This window comes from Schistocerca cancellata, chromosome 6 (genome assembly GCF_023864275.1).
Source record: "Schistocerca cancellata isolate TAMUIC-IGC-003103 chromosome 6, iqSchCanc2.1, whole genome shotgun sequence".
NCBI lineage: Eukaryota > Metazoa > Arthropoda > Insecta > Orthoptera > Acrididae > Schistocerca > Schistocerca cancellata.
In genome coordinates this window covers 534,482,068-534,497,008 of record NC_064631.1, presented here as the reverse complement: position 1 = coordinate 534,497,008, position 14,941 = coordinate 534,482,068, and the positions used below count along the sequence as shown (strand labels likewise).

The 14,941-nt window shown below is 37.9% G+C and overlaps 1 protein-coding gene across 1 annotated transcript in view; it reads right to left on the bottom strand.

Moving 5' to 3' along the window:
* Nucleotides 1-14,941, bottom strand: part of LOC126191082 (putative phosphoenolpyruvate synthase) — a 358,083-nt gene that overhangs the window by 111,204 nt on the left and 231,938 nt on the right. Inside the window, exons 19-21 of the mRNA XM_049931802.1 lie at nt 11,985-12,116; nt 1,646-1,730; nt 664-752 (exon numbers count right to left, since the gene is read on the bottom strand). Coding sequence (XP_049787759.1) covers nt 664-752; nt 1,646-1,730; nt 11,985-12,116 — 306 coding nt within the window. The remainder of the gene's footprint in view (nt 1-663; nt 753-1,645; nt 1,731-11,984; nt 12,117-14,941) is intronic.

Here is a 14,941-nt window from a genome sequence, read left to right as displayed (position 1 = left end):
AAGTGAGTATCTGAAGCAAAAGATGAAATTTGATGAGCACTGTAGAAGAACTAGAGAAGACTAAACTGGAAAAAATTTAAAAAGTACGTTAGGAAGAGGTATTGGAAAGAATATGAAGCAAAACATTTCTACAGAATCATCATACCAGGGGAAGTGGCAAACAACCTGGGTACTTCCTAAGTCATCCAAGGACCTGGAAACAGGAGGAGCAGTAGAGGAATTATATAGTTTATTTTAGAGTAAATAAAAGAGATCATAAAAGATTCTGGGTCTAGTAGGTATGCAGGTCTGAAGAGACTAGTAAGAACCATAAATGTGTTGAAAGACTGAAAAGAAATGAATTTTCATTTTACTCAGTTTATTTTCCAACTGCTGTATTTAGCTGCTTACTATCAATAATCTACACATTTTTAACTTTCAACAGTCACTGCATGTTTTGTCATTACTTGAGCAGTATTTCTTCCCTTTACTTTCAGACAAATGTACCTTGTAGTAATTTCACATACATCATGCCCAGTTATACTGATAAGCTCCAACTCTGATTTGTCATGATGTTTTGACTTAACTCAGTAATAAAGTAGTCTTCCAGTAGTTGCCAAGATGTAGAATAAAGTTTCTTCTTCCCAATAAATATCTGTAACTTTTAAGTAATTTGGCCCTTACCTTGAGAGCTACTGGTATTTCTGCAGATAAAACATCACAGCATTGTGATAAAAACAGTGAAATGTCACTTGCATGATCAACACTAATATCTGAAAAAGGAAAGAACAATTAATTTGTAATTTTTTAAGTATAATACATTAAATATTGTGATAAGCAAATAACTGCTTTTTTCTCAAATGTCAAAGGTGGCTATATAAATCTCAGTATACAATATTACAATTCCAAAAACTTTTACTGATGTACTGCACTGCTGGAAATTTTATGGAAGTACTCATTCAGTCATAGATTTGTAATCCTATTAAGAAGACCTGCATACTGTACATTAGCACTAAACTATCTCTATTTTTCTCCCCCCAATGTGGTGACACCGAATATCTGTCCTCTTTAATCACTCCCAATCTATTCCTCTCTCTTTGCTGAGTATATGATTCTGAAAGCTCGAAAAGCATTGTCTACTTTTAAACATATAATCCTGGTTCATATTTTCCTTTTAGTATGACTGATGAAATGACAGTTTCATTACATTCCTTTACCATAATTCATTATGATGCTTATTATTTTTCAGCTCAAACTGTGAATATGTTTTAAAAAGAAAGTAGTTCCCTCCAGGAATTACATCAGTATTTAACTAAAAAACAAAATCTGTAAAGTATTTAATACAGTGCAATACTGTACTATCACAGCAGCTTGAACTTGTACCTATCATTGGAGTAACAATTCCTGGACATCTAAAATGGAGTCACTTGTTTAGAAAAGAGAATTACCTCCCACTAGATGTCAGATTTGATACAAGAGACACATCTTTGGCAGTTACTTTTTCTTGCTTCATTGACAAATAAGTTATAGCTAATTGATGACACTATCAAATTAATCACATCATACATGTTCATGAATCTGAGTAATTATGATTTAGCAAATTTGACCAGGTGGAAAATGTGAAAGTTGTAACTTTGAAGAGGTTATTTTCTGTCACCCTGCTTACCTTTGCTTCTTTCTGTTAGTACTATCATTGACACAATTTGTGAAATGACACTAACTTGTGATGTATTTGAGTGGCATTTTATTACCTGCAAAAAAGAGTATTACCAGTTATAAAACAAGCTGTGATACAAAATGTATTTTCAGCATGAATGAAGAGTCTATTTACTAGGTGAAAGTAAACTGTCAGACACATAGCCTAGAAAATATACAAGATTGTGACTCTCGGTATCACATATTCTTGTGAGGAATACAGACATAATTACCTCCATCTCTGTTTTTCTTCCTTTATTTTTTTATTTAAATCTGGTGGACTTAGAAGGATTATACAAGAAATAAAACATAATTATCCTGCCATATTGTTTAGCAGATCATTCACAATGAGAAGTGATGTATGGCATTACCAATACACTCTGAAAAACTAATATCATGATATACCAAGCACAGTAAGTGGAATCTGATAAATGATAACTAATGGTATGACTGATACTGTGGAATCTTCCGTCTGATAAGTCTGCACTGATCCACTGATTATAATAAAAAAATTAATTATTGAACATATTTTTCTGCTTCGTGTTGTTTGTGGTCAGTCAGAAGACTGATTTGAGACAGCCCTCCACACTACTGTATTCTGTGTACGCCTTTTCATCTCCAAATAGCTACTGCAAGCCATATCCATCTGAATCTAGTTATTGAACTCATCTCTTGGTCTCCCTCCACAATCCCCCCCCCCCCCCCCTCCAATTCTCTCCAATACTACATTCATGATTCCCTGATATGTCCAAATGTGTCTTATCCACAAATCCAATCTTTCAGTAAAGCTATGACACAAATTTCTTCTCCCCTATTCTATTCAGCACTAACTCATTAGTTACACAATTTACTCATTTCTATTCTCTTCTTGTAAGAACTGCTTATTGTCTACTGTTCTCTTCCATGGAAGGCTACACTCCAGATAAATGCCTCCAGAAAAGACTTCCTAAAACTTAAATTTACATTAAATGTCAACAAATTTCTCTTCTTTAGAAATGATTTTCTTTCCATTGCCATTCTACATTTTATATCCTCTCTACTTTGTCCATCATAAGGTATTTTACTGTCCAAATGGCAAATCCCTCATCTACTACTTTTAGTGTCTTGTTTCATAATCTAATTCCCTCAGCATCACCTGGCTTAATTCAACTACTTCATATTGCTCCTGGTTCAATTTGTTATTGTTCTTCTTATATCTTCCTTTCAAGGCACTATCCATTCCATTAAACAGGACTTCCAAGTCCTTTGCTGTCTTTGACAGAATTAAATATTATCAGCAAGCTGCAAAGTTTTATTTCTCCTTGCTTTCCTTCACAGCTTGTTCAACATACAGATTGAATAACACTGGTGGCAACCTCCACCAGTGCTTCGCTTTCAAGCCCTTCAATGCTTATAACCACTGTCTGATTTCTGTACAAGCTGAAAATAATCTTCCACTGTCTTTATTTTACCCCACAACATTCAGAAATTTAAAGAATTTATTCCAGTCAACATTGTCAAAAGCTTTCTCCAAATGTACAAATATTATATATGTAGGTTTGACTTCATTTAACCTATCTTTTAGTATAAGTTATATGATCAATATTGCCTTGTGTGTCTCAACAGTTCTCTAGAATGCCAACTGATCTCCTCTGGGGTCAGCTTCTATCAGTTCTTCGGTTCTTCTGTAAACAATTCTTGTAAACAGTTTGCAATTGTTTGTGGTCATCAGTCTTCAGTAATAGTCACACCTGTCAGCATCTGCTTACTTTGCAATTGACATTAATACATTTTTCTTGAAGGCGGAGAATATTCCCCTGTTTCATATATCTTGCACACCAGGTGTGATAGTTTAGCCACGGTTGGCCCTCTCAAGGATCTCAATAGTTCAGAGGGAATATAGTCTACTCCAGTGGCCTTGTTTCAGTTTAGATCTTCCAGCACTCTTCCATACAATACTTATCATTTTGAACACCACATATCACAGATGAAAGTAAGTGTAAGTGGAACCTAGAAATGTAAAAATTGGAGATAATGAAAGGGTTGTATGATGTTATAAATAAATAAATGAAATCCAGATGCTCCCTCCTTGATATTTAAAAGTTGGGTGATACCTAGCCCACTGTAAGGTTTGTACCACCTGTGGAATCAATTCAGTTTCAAAAATTAATGCATGACTTCGTTATATGTTTTGTTTTTGAAGCTGGAGAAAATGCTCTGTTTTGTAGACCAATTAATTCTGATTTGGACTGGTAATGCTAGTTTTCACATGTGTGCAATGTTGCCTGAAAATCACATAATTGTGATTGTGGGTTGGTCACAGCTGGTTAGCAGGACTGGTTTTGGTGGAAAGCACTGCATATGGATTATGACAATAAAGTATAAACAGCAACTAACAATATTATGAAAAGGATAGATTGCTACTAACTATAAAGATAACACACTGAGGTGAAGACAAGAGCAATGAAAAGATGGTTATACACTGAGATTTCAGTCAAATCCTTCTTCCAAAAAGGAAACACACTCACATTCACAGAAGCAAGCACAGCTCATGCACACATGGCTGCTATTTGCGGCCATCCTGGCATGAATAAAACTGTTGTGTTGAGCGAAAGCAGATGTTCAGAGAGGGGTGGGCAGGGGCAGTGATAGCAGCGGACATCTTGGATGAGAAAAGTCAGTACTGTCTGGCGGAGTATGCAGGGAGTAGATGGCAGCAGGACAAGGCTGCGAGGTGCAGTGTCTGGAGGCTGTGGGGGAGGGAGGGGGCAGGGAACAAGGAGTGGAAAAGGAGAGAACAGATAAGTGGAAAAGACTGGTGTAAGCATTGGCAGAGAGCTGTGCATAATGAGGGTCATGGGATGTGGATTGGGAGGATGTGACAATGCAGAGGGGGTGGAAACAGTTAGGTGGGAACAGTATGTTACCTTAGGTTAAGGCTGGGATATTTTGGGAGTGGAGAATGTGTTGTAAGAGTAACTCTCATCTGCACATTTCAGAAGAGCTGATGGTGGAGGGAAGTACCCAGACGGCCCAGGTTCTGAAGCAGCCACTGATATCAAGCCTGTTATGTTCAGCTGCATGTCAAGTCACAGGGTAGTCCACTTTGCTTTTGGTAACAGTTTGGCAGAGTGGCCATTCATCCTGGTGGGTGGCCGGTTGGTAATCATATTAATATAAAAAACTGTCCAATGACAGCAGCTTATATGACACAGCTGCTTTCACAGGTGGTCCCGTCTCTGATGGGGTAGAGTAAAGCTCTGACTGGGCTGTAATAAGAAATGCTGGGTATGTGGATTGGGCAGCTCTTCCCCCTGGGTCTTCTATAGGGGTATTATTCCTGTGGTAAGGGGTTAGCATTGAGACTGTGTAGCTATGGACTAGGATGTTGTGAAGGTTGGGTGGGTGACTGAACACCACTTCAGGAGGGGTAGGAAGGGTCTTGTATAGGTTGTCCCTCATTTCTGGGCAAAAAGACAGATACAGTCAAAGCCCTGATGAAGACTGTGCTGATGAACAGAACATGCTTGATTTCAATGGCTGTCACACAGTCCACATCATCTGGATCCTGCCCTCCACTATCACCTTTTAGGAACTTTACAGATGGGAGTTATCCTTACAACACATTCCCCACTCCTGAAATTATCCCTGGCTCAACCTACAGTAACCTGCTGTCCACACACCCATCATCCAACAGTTTTCACCTCCTCTGTCCTAACATCTCCTCGCAATTCACAGCCCTTCATCCTCACTGTGCACTGTTCCCTGCCAATGCACCCACTGGTATTTTCTCCTTCTCTGTTTCTCTCCTTTTCTGCTTCATATTACCCGACCCTCTACCTCCATTACAACCACTGGATGCTGCATATTGTAGTGTTGTCCTGCCGCCATCTAGTCCAATCATGCTCTGCCAGACAGCACTGAGTTCTCTTCCCCCACCTATCCCCTGCTATTCTTCATCCTTGCTTAACCCAATCTGGATTTCTGTTTTTGTTCAACATGGCAGTTGCATTCTGGCTAGAGTGGCTGGAGACAGTGGTCAAGTGTGTGCGTGTTTTCTTTTCAGAAGAAGGTTTTGGCTAAAAGCTCAATATGTGTCAGTCTTTTCACTGTGCCTGTCTGCACCTCAATCTGTCATCTTTACAGTGAGTAGCAACCTATTCTTTTCATAATGTTGTTGACTTTCCAACCCGGGCTATCCAATATTTCATTTAAACAGCGACAAACTAATTTACCAACTTTATTGAATAGGTCAGGGAGATGTTACTGTAGTAGGTTAAACAGTTGTCTGAAAACTGAGAGGCACTGTCTCATAAAGAATAACCTGTACAAAGTAAATAAATTCTGTCTACAAATAATTAAGATCAGTGGACAGAAACAGCCATGGAAATTCAGCAGTGTCAGAGACAACAACATTTGGTTAATAACTTGGAGACATTCACATCTCAGACAATGGAAACCACAAAACTGATAGATGAGGCACTGACAAAATGAACTGATGAAAAGTAATTTGAATATATTGCAGAAATCAAACATAGTGTGGCCAAATTATGTGGGCCACTCTCTGACGAAAGTGACATTTGCAGTCAGGTTCACAAATTGTTAATGACACTGACTCACAAGAAACCTCTGCAACTATAGAACATGCAAAACTAAAACAAGTGGAGGATTTAGAAGTTGATGCAAAGTCAATGACATTAAAAAACGTATGCAGTATGCTAAGGTATAACTTGGGGTTGTTGTTGTAAAATTTGACACTTTAAATCTGCATTTAAACTGTGGTACAGTCATCTAGCTGTGACAGATATTGATAGGCTAAAGGAACATAGAAGCAAACCTGCTACTGAGTTGTAAGTAAGGCAACAACTGAAATACCATGCACTAATAGGGCTTGAGTAGCTGGACCGATATTTGTAGTGGAAGACAGTGAACTTCAGCTGCATTAGTTTAGTAACTTCTAAAAAGAGCAGAATCAAACACATCCTGTTGTGCTTGTAAAACCATTCGGAGGGATCCTTCCCAAAAACTGGGGTAGTAAACAAGATACCCACTTTGTTGCTGAAAAGGCAATGCTTTCTTGTGTGTGACTGAAGCTGGGGAAATTTATTAATGATGTACTGACTACAAGCATGGGTTTCTGATGAAGTATTAGTCATCAGTCATTTGGACATCACAGCACGATGAAGTTCTGAACACAGGAAAGCTGATATTAGCAGCGCTGATAGTATGAACAGGTATATTGAAAAGTATGTAAATAAAGCCAAATACTGGGCCAGAGAAATATATCAAATGGACATCTCAAGAATTTTAAAAATCAGACTGACAGTTGGCAATAGAGAGAAATGACATGGAACAATTTCTAGCCACACTGGACAATTGCAGGTTTGACACAGTCAGACCACAGGGCTGCAAGTTAGAGGCATTCTCAATCTGTGAACTGCAGCAACAGCCAATCACAAGGCATCAAAGCAGAGAGGGGCAGTCACTTCAGTGTATAGTCTGAGGGAGATGAAAATTACAGTCGATAAGACTGGAACTATCACCAAAATTACTGAATGAGACATCTAACAAGAAGGGAGTAATAATTAGAGCCTGGATACTGAGGACATGGAAATGGAGAAGTGGAATGCTATGAACAGAGAACTGAGCAAACCTGAAACTCAGTTCTGATTGCTGAACAGGCTGGAAAAACAGTTTTGGCAAAAGGGAAGCTAAATGCAACCACAGAAAATCCCAAATGTCTAGTTAACATAAAAATTGGGGGCAACCATCTGACAGTTCAACTGATTCAGTACAACAATGAGGAGTCGATGAACAATTATCTCTTGGTTGAACCTGAACAGAAGCCTGTAAAAGTGATAAAGCAGTCAGCAATCCCAATTAAAATAATAGGAATTCTAACCATAGTGGTAATGGATATGGCAAGTGAACTTGGCATCATTTCACCAGAATCCTTTACAAAAATAGCAGAAAGTCAGAGATTAATGATTCTGCTTGTGAGTGGAGTAGAAATAGCTCATACTGCAGATATATGTTTGAACCTGATTAAGAAGCAGGTGGGACTGGACTTACAGATGAAAAGATTGAAGATGGACTATGCCTTCCTGATAGTACCAGGGTTAGTGGTAGAGTAAATACTTGAAGAATAATGTATAGCAGAAAAGGATGCAAAGATACACTTCCCCCAGGCAAAACTGTTGTGAATTTTGAGGGTTGCAATCTTGTGGTTAAATTATTCAAATCTACCACCGGACAAGGGGAGGAAAACAAGCAGGTGAAATTACAGGAGGTAGATACTCACTACAGGGCACTACCATATAATATTTCAAAACAAAGTACCATCATTCACAGAAGGCGACTGGCAGTAAATTGAGAAGCAACACCTATTTGAATTTCTTCCACACGGACATCTTACTCAATTCATTGAGACAGTATGTGTCTGACGAGGGGTCAGGTTTGATTAACATCTTTAAATGTCAACCGAATAAAACCCATTGAGTCATTTAGTAACTGTTCTTCCTCTACATCATCATCCAGGAAAGCTTCGGCAGACAGAGAGGGTAAGAAAATGCTCAAGAGAATAGGTAAGTTGTACAATTTTGCTGTACCATATTTGTGTGTATATTCGTAAAGTTTATGCTTAGGTTTAAAGTGTATTGTCAGAGTTTTTTCATGTGTATAGCAGGAATATTATTTATTTATTTGTACGTGTCACATCATACTTAAGGTTGTTCCTTTCTGTGTAGAATATTACAGAATCTGTATCGATTGAAATGATTAGATAATGTTTGTATGTTGTGTTAGGAGTTCCAGGCATGTCTGCCATGCATTCATTTTGCCTTTCTGTCTGTCAAGGGTATTTATGATATTGCTTTCAAATCTTCTGGTGCAGATTTTAAATTATGATCAGCAGATTTAGCCATTATTTGTGGTGTCAGTGCCCAGGAACAAAGACAGTCTTGTAATTTCAACTTCATTTGCTTGTTTCTTTATAGTTTTTAAATTATTTGGGCCTGGGTACAAACATTCTGGATTTTTGTCTTGAATTACTGGCAGTTACAGTTACATAGAATTTGTATCCTACGTATGGCATTTTGTTAGTTAACTATACAACACAGCTGTCCTTTAATTTTAACTTCATTTCCTTGTTATCTTCACAGTTTTAAAATTTGATTCAATTTAAGTAAGTTTTTAAATAATTTTTGGTTTTAAATTCTTTTTGCAGGCTTACCAGCTGCCTTGCTCAGGATGAAGTTTTGCTCATTATGAAGTTTTGCTCATGATGAAGTTTATAACTACATAATTTCATTCTCTTGTTGGCCCATAAGACGAATGCACTTCTTTGCATGTCTACATTAATGATGAGATTTTTCAGTGCATGTTCACCACTTTTTTATGGTTTGAATGGTATGCCAACTCAAAGTTGTAGCATATTACTTATACACTACTGTTAAGTGAATTTGTTACATGTTTACTTTTACTATTGGAGTTGGCTCTCCTTATATAATTTGTTCAGTTGTCATATGTTGTTTTACACTGAAGAGCCAAAGAAACTGGTACACTTGGCTCATATGATGTAAGGCCCCTGTGAGCATGCAGAGGTGCAGCAACACGACACAGCATGACTCAACTAATTTCTGAAATAGTGCTGGAAGGAATTGACACCATGAATCCTGCAGGGCTGTCCATAAATTCCTAAGAGTACAACAGGGTGGAGATCTCCTCTGAACAGCATGTTGCAAGGCATCCCAGATATGCTCAATAATGTTCATGTCTAGGGAGATTGGTGGCCAGCAGAAGTGTTTAAACTCAGAAGAGTGTTCCTGGAGCCACTCTGTAGCAATTCTGGATGTGTGGGATGTCGCATTTTCCTGCTGGAATTGCTCAAATCCATTGGAATACACAATGGACATGAATGATTCAAGTGACCAGACAGGATGCTTACGTACATGTCACCTGTCAGAGTCATATCTAGATGCATCAGGGGTTCCATATTACTCCATCTACACACATGTCACACACCATTACAGAGCCTCCACCAGCTTGAGCAGTCCCCTGCTGACATGCACTGTCCACAGATTCAACAGATTGTCTCCATACCCATACACATCCATCTGCTCAATACAATTTGAAATGAGACTTGCATGACCACACAACATGTTTCCTGTCATTAACAGTCCGATTTCAGAGATGACAGGCCTAGGCGAGGTGTAAAGCTTTGTGCCGTGCAGTCATCAAGGGTAAACAAGTGGGCCTTCAGCTCCAAAAGCCAGTATCAATTATGTTTCATTGAATAGTTTGCACTTTGACACTTGTTGATGAGCCAGCACTGAAATCGGCAGCAATTTGAGGAAGGGTTGCACTTCTGTCATGTTGGACGATTCTCTTCAGTCGTCATTTGTCCTGTTCTTGCAGGATCTTTTTCCAGTCGCAGCAGTGTTGGAGATTTGATGTTTTACCGCATTCCTGATAATCACGGTACACTCGTGAAATGGTCGTATGGGAAAATCCTCACTTTAGCTCTACCTCAGAGGTGCTGTGTCCTATCACTCATGCATCGACTATAACACCTAACCAATCTACCAACTGCACCAGACACTTGTTGTGTTAGATAGGCACTGCCGACTGCAGTGCCATATTCTGCCCATTTACATATCTCTTTATTTGAATAAGCATGCCCATATCAATTTCTTTGGTGCTTCAGTGTATATCCTACTTTATTGCGCCATACTTTCTGACGCTACTTTCCCTCCATTTATTTAAAGTTGGGGAAACCAACTAGAAACTGATCATCTTGCTGAAATTATATACTGAAAATTGCAGTCTAGGCATAAAAAGTGTTTTTACAGTTAACTTTTTTTATTTAGTAAGCAAAAGATATTTATTGTTCTAATTTTTTGTCATTTATACAACAATTAATGCACTTTTTGTCACTTTCAATTTTTTCAGAGCAACTATTATTTTCAATCATCTCATCAGAAAGTTTATTTGATTTTGGATTATTATTTATTACGGCATATAGGAAAATATGTCCTACACATGCCAAAGAAGTAGCCTCTATTACAGGTTAGAGGTATAAGACTAAGTTGGTGGGAGACATACAGTGGCATGAAGTAGGAGGATACCTGTGGCTGTGAAGTACAGCAGTTGTATAGGCCCACGAACACACTGAAATGAATGTCAGCCAATGGGGTTCTGGTGAAAGTGTGTTATGCCTACCAAGCCAATAGTGGATCAAGTATTGCTTTCAAAATAGTCCAGGCATATAAATTTTATTTTATTTTTTCCCTCTTACAGAATAGTCAATATGGTAGTTCTGCTGTCTTGAAAGGAAGGATTTAAATAGCCAAAATGTCATTAGATGTAGTCCAATACCTGCTCTATTAGTCATATAGGAAATATTTCAAATAGCTGATGATTATGATAGAATCAAGCAAAATATATCTGTAATTGTATGGTCTTTGATAAATGAAACCTAATTATGACCTTAGGAGATCAACTGAAGATCACAATACGAGAAATAGACATTTAACTGATATATCTTATTCTAGATTGACAAAGATTCACTATAGTTACAGGTATTAAGGTTTTCTCTACTACAGTATATTATCTTGAAGTGCATGCACAGAAGAGCCAGCCGGTGTGGCTGAGCGGTTCTAGGCACTTCAGTCTGAAACCGCGTGGCTGCTATGGTCACAGGTTCGAATCCTGCTTTGGGCATGGATGTGTGTGATGTCCTTGGTTTAGTTAGGTTTAAGTAGTTCTAAGTTCTAGGGGACTGATGACCTCAGATGTTGAGTCCCATAGTGCTCATAGCCATTTGAACCATTTTTGCATGCACAGAGGGAAAGTAATGTGAACTAAACCTTTTAAAATGGCAAGATAGTAAATCATATTAAACAGCATTGCAATTCCAGGACTGCACAAATACCGGCCAGTTTCTCTGATGTTTATAGAGTTTGTCTGAAGGAATACACATAGTTAAATGAAATAACTTTAAATTTAAGAAACTGCACAGAAACTGAGGGTGAAATCTTCTTCTTTCTGCATGTACACATTGCATTTGTTATATCTGCCAAGTTAAAACTATGGTTATTGAAATTCTGCACAAGAGTGATCCCAAATAAAGGAAAATATTGAAATATATTTCATATATATCAGAGTGTTTATGATAAGAAATAATGAATAAGGCTTCAGAGATTTTAAAACACATTTGTAAAATGGTGAGTAAGCTAAAATGGGTAAAAAGTCTGTGAGTATAAAGAGTCTTCAGTAGGCTAAGTTATATATTTCATTTAATTTATGTATGTTATAAATGACCATTACAGTACCTCTTGAAGAACAAATGCATCATTTCGGATCTTGTTATAGAGTTCCAAGGTATTAAGGTGTTTGGCTTTAAGTTTAAATTCATCCTGGAGTTTGAGTGCTTTCTTTAATTCCCCTTTATTGAAAACCACACGCTGTCAGAATAAATGAGAAATCATAAATAATATTTTACTAAAAACATAAGTATGTATAGAGGTCACAATTCAAGTAATTTTCCACAGCAATAAAACTGCTTCTAAATTTCACACACATCATATTTATAATCTTAATTTTATCAAGAAGGAAGGATAGAAAAATCTAGTCCCTTTCATTATGTATCAATTCGCAGATAAGAACATCATTACAATACACAGAAATTTATGATAAAACAAGCACCTATTCAACTTTATACTGCAACACATTTAGAGCAGTATCTGCAAAAACAGGAAAAAAAATGTTCCTACATGAATATCATGCAATTTCTATTAAAATGGAGTTGCATTCCTTAAAAAAACTGTCCTATAAGTCTGCAAACAATCACTGTTATAATAACCTGTACTCCTTTTAGGCTCAGTTACACTATATGAACAATTATACAAAATTAGTTCATTATTTCCTCCATTACATTTTTTTCAGCCTTGGGTCAGACAAACATTATTATAAACAGTTTCAACATTCTAGGCACTCATCACCAGATTATCTGATTATTTTACATAGTACCTCATCAAAGTATAGAAGTACAGGCCAATGGAGGAGCTTACAACATTCTGAGTGTCTCTCCTAGCCTGTATAGCCACGCTTTGGTGAGGCTTTTGTAATGTATTCAATTCATCTGATGCTGGCTTGTTCAAATGTCAAAACTAGTTATGATACCATTTCTGTGATCCAAGGCTAAAAAACACAATTAGAGTATTTAGTTTACAAGTGAGTCATTGTGTTCTCCTACAGCACTATGCCCAGTCAGTGTTAGGCTGTTATTATCTTAAGAATACAGTGTGCTACCTTCATGTAAACAGTATGTCGATCTCTTCTCCTCAAACTAATTAATTCTGAAAACTAGCTTATGAGTAAAAAATCTAAAGTTCATTCATAGAAGACATTGACTATTAAGAAATCCACAAACTTATTTTTATAAGCTATTAAGGTATTCATTTGTTGTGCAGGTAATTGAATAAAATATTTTTATTCTAGAAGTTATAACTCTCTCTGTAATTTTGTAAGTGTCATAGAATCAGAATTCAAATAAATTTTGTGCCTTACTGACATTAATTAATCTGAAAAAAAATTGTATGTTAAACATCTTCAATGAGTATATGCAAAAATAAGTGATTGTAATATCCAGAATGGCTTGCATTGTATTACATACAAATTCTTCATGGCTTTCTGCCAATAAAATCAATAGCAGGAATGTTGAGGCTGTAAAGGACTGAGGATCAAATGTACTGAACCTGGTTTCTGGTCAAAGAGCTGTTACACATACATGAGAATGACAATAAAGGTTCCATGGCTCATTCCTGAACAACTACACTGCACCATTCTCAATCATTCACTACAAAAGCCATATACATATGAAAGACTCAGACGCTACACAAACTTGTTCCAGAATTCAGGCTATCAATATTTGAAAAAAAAAAAAGCAAATACAACTGAAAATTGATACATGGATAGGAAAAAGGAGGTTAAGTAAGCATGTATCACCAAAATATTATGCAGTTAAACAATAAAATAAATGAACTTACTCAGATGAACTATTGTCCAAAAATCATATAGTGATAACATGTATTTTTTAACATAATTTGGCAACTGGAACAGGAAGGCTGAATACACATGCATGTAAATTGGCATCTAGTTATTGCTTGTCAGGTATGGAGAGATGAGGATACGCCATTTACATTAAGAAGGAACGCAAATATATACATTAAAAAAAGTTTTGCATCATCCCGGTTTCCAGAACTCATGAAGACAGAGGTTGACTGTGGATATTATATCACAGTCACAGTCCCTTTGACTGTTCAGAGATGTCACTAAACCCTCCCGAGGACGTGTGTGTGTGAAATCTTATGGGACTTAACTCCTAAGGTCATCAGTCCCTAAGCTTACACACTACTTATCCTAAATTATCCTAAGGACAAACACAACACCCATGCCCGAGGGAGGACTCGAACCTCCGCCAGGACCAGCCGCACAGTCCATGACTGCACCACCTTAGGCCGCTTGGCTAATCCCGCGCAGCCCCAAGGATGTAAACAACCATGCATGAGCAGCACCTATTAGATGGAGGGGGTCTGACAGATGATCAGTTCAAGAAATTCCACCAGGGAGGAGGTACACGGCTCATGTTTGCTGTAGTTCAACCTTGCCTAGACGGTCAATACCGTGTTTTGATCATGTCCGCATTGTTACTTTGTGCCAGGAAGGGCTCTCAACTAGCAAAGTGTCCATGTGTCTCAGAGTGAACCAAAGTGATTTTGTTCAGACATGGAGGATATACAGACAGACAGGAACTGTCTATGACATGCCTTGCTCAGGCCACCCAAGGGATACTGCTACAGTGGATGATTGCTACCTACAGATTATGGTTCAGAGGAACACTGATAGCAACATCACCATGTTGAATAATGCTTTTTGTGCAGCTGCAGGATGTTGTGTTATGACTCAAACTGTGTGCAATAAGCTGCATGATGCGCAAATTCACTCCCGACGTCCATGGCGAGGTCCATCTTTGCAACCACAACACCATGCAGTGCGGTACAGATGGGTCCAACAATATGCCGAATGGACCGCTCAGGATTGGCATCACGTTCTCTTCACCAATGAGTGTCACTTATGCCTTCAACCACACAACTGTCAGAGACGTGTTTGGAGGCAACCCAGTCAGACTGAACACCTTAGACACACTGTCCAGTGAGTGCAGCAAGGTGGAGGGTCCCTGATGTTTTCGAGCAGCATTATGTGGGGCCGATGTATGCCTCTTGTGGTA